Source organism: Tachysurus fulvidraco, chromosome 3 (genome assembly GCF_022655615.1).
Source record: "Tachysurus fulvidraco isolate hzauxx_2018 chromosome 3, HZAU_PFXX_2.0, whole genome shotgun sequence".
Lineage (NCBI taxonomy): Eukaryota > Metazoa > Chordata > Actinopteri > Siluriformes > Bagridae > Tachysurus > Tachysurus fulvidraco.
This window is the reverse complement of record NC_062520.1, coordinates 1,845,321-1,850,320: the sequence shown is the minus strand read 5'-3', so window position 1 is coordinate 1,850,320 and position 5,000 is coordinate 1,845,321. Positions and strand designations below refer to the sequence as shown.

The 5,000-nt window shown below is 47.6% G+C and overlaps 2 protein-coding genes across 7 annotated transcripts in view; one reads left to right on the top strand and one right to left on the bottom strand.

Moving 5' to 3' along the window:
• Positions 1-5,000, top strand: part of ift140 (intraflagellar transport 140 homolog (Chlamydomonas)) — a 43,287-nt gene that overhangs the window by 22,360 nt on the left and 15,927 nt on the right. The window lies entirely within an intron of this gene.
• Positions 1-5,000, bottom strand: part of tmem204 (transmembrane protein 204) — a 9,814-nt gene that overhangs the window by 2,309 nt on the left and 2,505 nt on the right. The window contains exon 2 of the mRNA XM_027157704.2: positions 3,280-3,435. Within this exon, the coding sequence (XP_027013505.1) occupies positions 3,280-3,435 (156 nt within the window). The remainder of the gene's footprint in view (positions 1-3,279; positions 3,436-5,000) is intronic.

Genomic DNA, 5,000 nt, shown 5'->3' with positions numbered 1-5,000 from the left:
GCGGTGGATGAGGAGTTAGACGCTAACGTCCAGTCAGAATTCAGCAGGACGTCAGCGTCGGGATATTTTAGTCTGAGTATTTTTCACAGAAGTTCGAGGAGCTCAGACACTCGTTCCTGCTCCTCGCCTTTTCCCAACCCCTCGGCCTCATCCTGTCATCAAAGGTAACGCAGTCAGATCTGAGAAGTTCCTGAGAAAGCACCGGCGTCCTGCTCGGCCCAGGAGCGGCTTTACTGAGAAATTATCCTTATTTATAACGGGCTTAACACTTATTCCTGTGGTGATGAAAATGACTTCATCCCTTCAGTAATTTACACCCAGTGTGTGTCGCTTCACTCCAGATGTGTGTGAGAACGTCACACTTCATTCATGTGAGTGGACTAGAGATGAACTGACAGAATCGTCTTATATTCAGCTAATGGAGTGTGTGCGTGTGTGTGTGTGTGCGTGTGTGTGTGTGTGCGTGTGTGTGTGTGCTGTGTCACTGTAAACACAGACAGTAAGGAGGACAGTTAATCAAATCTACTGTTACCCCACCCTACACACACACATGCACATGCACACACACACACACACACACAACTGGGTTAGAGCCTTGTAGTCTTGTCTTGGTTAAACATCCTCTTGCATACGTACATTACAGTCTCTCTCTCTCTCACACACACACACACACACACACACACACACACACACACACACACACACGTCTCACTATCTTTGGCTCAACACATGTATTCAGTCAGTCAGTACGTCTGCTTTCTTCACATCAGCGGTCACTTTTAAAATGAGTGAATAGATTTAGTTCAGCTTTAATTCTTTACGTCAACATTCCAGTGCATCAAAACTTTACACACCCCAATCTGTCTGCCCCTTTACACACACCTATCTGTCTGCCCCTTTACACACACCTATCTGTCTGCCCCTTTACACACACCTATCTGTCTGCCCCTTTACACACACACCCCGATCTGTCTGCCCATTTACACACACCCCGATCTGTCTGCCCCTTTACACACACCGATCTGTCTGCCCCTTTACACACACACCGATCTGTCTGCCCCTTTACACACCCCGATCTGTCTGCCCCTTTACACACACCGATCTGTCTGCCCCTTTACACACACACCGATCTGTCTGCCCCTTTACACACCCCGATCTGTCTGCCCCTTTACACACACCACAATCTGTCTGCCCCCTTTAAACACACCCCAATCTGTCTGCCCCCTTTAAACACACCCCAATCTGTCTGCCCCTTTACACACACCGATCTGTCTGCCCCTTTACACACACCGATCTGTCTGCCCCTTTACACACACACCGATCTGTCTGCCCCTTTACACACACCGATCTGTCTGCCCCTTTACACACACCGATCTGTCTGCCCCTTTACACACCGATCTGGTCACCCCTAAAAGTCCTGCCTACACACACATTTACACACACACAGACACCCCACTGAAGGAGGGCATCAGCTCCCACAGACTGAACTTCTTACACATAAAAGCCCCTGAGCAGACAGAAGTGTGAAGGTGAGCAGGAGGATGAAGGGGCTTTTATAACAGAGCAGAGAGCGAGGCTTCAGAACGTCCTGACTGTGAGTGATGCTGGTGGCAGCAGCAAATGTCTGCGGTTTGCTTTTGTTTTTTTGTTTCTGAGAATAGATAGTATTATTAATAAGGAGGATTAATAAATAAATAATTAATACTGAAGCAACACCTGGAGATATCAGGGAGAAAGTTTCACTTAAAACTCTGAACTCCGTCTGATGGAAAGGTGTGTGTCTGCGTGAGAAGGTTTTCAAATAATAATCACACACACACACACACACACACACACACACACACACACACACACATACAGGTTAGGTCCTAATCATTTCTGGCTGCAGTGTGTATATATTATGTGTGTGTGTGTGTGTGTGTGTGTGTGTGTGTGTGTGTGTGTGTGTGTGTGTGTGTGTGTGTGTGTGTGTGTGTCTGTGTCTCCACTCCTCTCCTTCCTCAGTGCTGTGTTTTTTACATAACAGGTAGTGGCAGGCATTTCCCCTAGCAGAACAGGGATATCCTGGCGCCTGCCTGACGCTAACACACACTTGCCACAGCTAAATATAACACACACACACACACACACACACACACACACACACACACACACACACACAAACACACACTGCCACTCCATTGAAATTCTCACAATAAACAACAAAACAAAGGAGTTGGTTATTAATGAAGTGCTTCAGGTACAAAACTAGCAAAACACACACACACACACACACACACCACAGTGTTATAGCAGCTATAAATACTCATCCCCTCAGCCGTCTCTTTCTTCGCCATATCTCACACACACACACACACACACACACACACACACACACACATACACACTTCTAGCAGAAGACTTCACATCTGTTCTGCATGTTTTTATTCCGTCTATGTGACATGTCTCTGCGTTGCTATGGAAACGATAAGGTATCAGAGCGAGTGCATTAATATAAACACTACAGTCAGAGCTGTAAGAGAGAAGGAATCACCTTCTGACCAATCAGAGTCCAGCAACAGGAGACAAGTCCATTATAAAGGGATCAGATGATGAATCTAATTACATGACGATTCCTACTGTAAGATTTATTTCATTAGGAAATAGAACGCTCTGTTAACATCCAGCTTTAAACAGCTTTTATATTTCTCTCATATTCCGTTATACTGAATGTGTCGTCTATACTGAATATTTTCACTGTCTGTCAACGAGCCGTTATCAGTATTAAGGAGACTGGGGTCTGATCTCACACCCTTCTGGAGACCTGCAGGAGCACAGCACACTCCTCCTTCTTACTTTAGCTTTAACTGTATCATGATTAGAGGGCAGAGGAGTGAGAGGGTGTGTGATCGGTGCTGATGGTGAAGTCTCTCGAAGAATGTTGGGTTTGATGTGACGACTTTCAGCTCGGCTCCTGCGGAGATCTCTTCCTCTCTCTTCACTTCCTGTCTGAGGTGTGTGTGTGTGATAGAGGGCGCTTCCTGCTCTCTAATTCGGATAGACCCTCAAACATGAGAACAGACGCTAGTGTGTGTGTGTGTGTGTGTGTGTGTGTGTTCTGTCCCGTGTGTGTAAGAGAGGGCATGTCGGATATCATTACGTAAAGGGAAACAGTCTCAGACCGGAGCGGTGCATTATGGGTAGGTCGAGTCATGCTAACAGAGCGGTCTGAGATACGTGAGAAGACTCGGATGAGGTTGTGATAAAGCTCGGTTATCTCTGATGAGGTGCGTTACTCACTAGCTAGCTGAAACAGTGCAGCAATGGCCTCCTCCCACCAAGGAGAATCCTGGGTAATGCACTTTATCTTCAGAATCCCCAGCAGGAATATCAGCTGTCCCACAGCGAGAGCCACCGTCGCCATCAGGTTACACGCTCGCATCATGTCGAACTGAACTGGGGTCAGAAACACAAAGAGTTAAATATGAAATACACATTCATTCATTCATTCATTCATTCATTCATTCATTTCCTACCGCTTATCTGAACCTCTCAGGTCACGGGGAGCCTGTGCCTATCTCAGGCGTCATCGGGCATCGAGGCAGGATACACCCTGGACGGAGTGCCAACCCATCACAGGGCACACACACACTCACACACACACACACACACACTCTCATTCTCACACACTACGGACGATTTTCCAGAGATGCCAATCAACCTACCATGCATGTCTTTGGACCGGGGGAGGAAACCGGAGTACCCAGAGGAAACCCCCGAGGCACGGGGAGAACATGCAAACTCCACACACACAAGGCAGAGGCAGGAATCGAACCCCGACCCTGGAGGTGTGAGGTGAACGTGCTAACCACTAAGACACCGTGCCCCCCCCCCCCCCATGACATACACAAAAAGAGTTAAATATGAGATACACGGCGTGAAACCGATGAAGCCGAGCGAGACACCGTTACACACTGAACCCTGATCCATTTCCTCTATCAGCAGCACGACCCTGAGATAGCGCTCAGTGTTATGTTTAATGGTGTGGAACATCCTCAGATCCCTTGTTCCTGTTCTCACGTCCGTTCTCTCAGATAATACAAGAAAAAAAAATCAGTTTGTTCCACATGTTAGTGAGAAACTACAAATAAGTGTAAGCTCCTCTGTCCTGAAGAGGTGGAGAACTTCCAAGCTTCACCTCTGACTGGTACGCAGAGCTCACACTGGAGACTGCTTCAGCACATCACACACACACACACACACACACACGCGTTTCTCCTCACAGGAAACTTCAGCACATCATCACTTCCTGTTTTTGTTTGTCTAATTTTAATATCAAGAGGGGGCACGGTGGCTTAGTGGTTAGCACGTTCGCCTCACACCTACAGGGTCGGGGGTTCGATTCCCACCTCCACCTTGTGTGTGTGGAGTTTGCATGTTCTCCCCGTGCCTCGGGGGTTTCCTCCGGGTACTCCGGTTTCCTCCCCCGGTCCAAAGACATGCATGGTAGGTTGATTGGCATCTCTGGAAAATTGTCCGTAGTGTGTGAGTGTGTGTGTGAATGAGAGAGTGTGTGTGTGTGTGTGTGTGTGTGTGTGTGTGTGTGCTTGGGGGGGGGTTTACGAAGACAGCTGTACCACCATGTGCATGTGAGCATCACTTCCTGTCACCCACAATCCTCTGCTCTGTCCTTCCTTTTCCTGTGTCTAAATTTGGAAGGACATGTGGATGTACCTCCAGCTTTACACCAGACCTCTGAGTCAACACACACACACACACACACACACACAAACACACACACACACACCTGTATCACTGCTTCGACAGTCATGGAGTGTCAGTGTTGATGTCTAGATTCTTGTCGATGTTGTGTGTGTGTGTGTATGTGTGTGTATGTGTGTGTATGTGTGTGTGTGCGTATGTGTGTGTGTGTGTGTGTGTGTGTGTGTGAGTAAGTGACCGATTAGCATGTTCCTCTGCGATGTTCCTATGAGTTCTGCATTCTGATTGGTCAGAAGGTG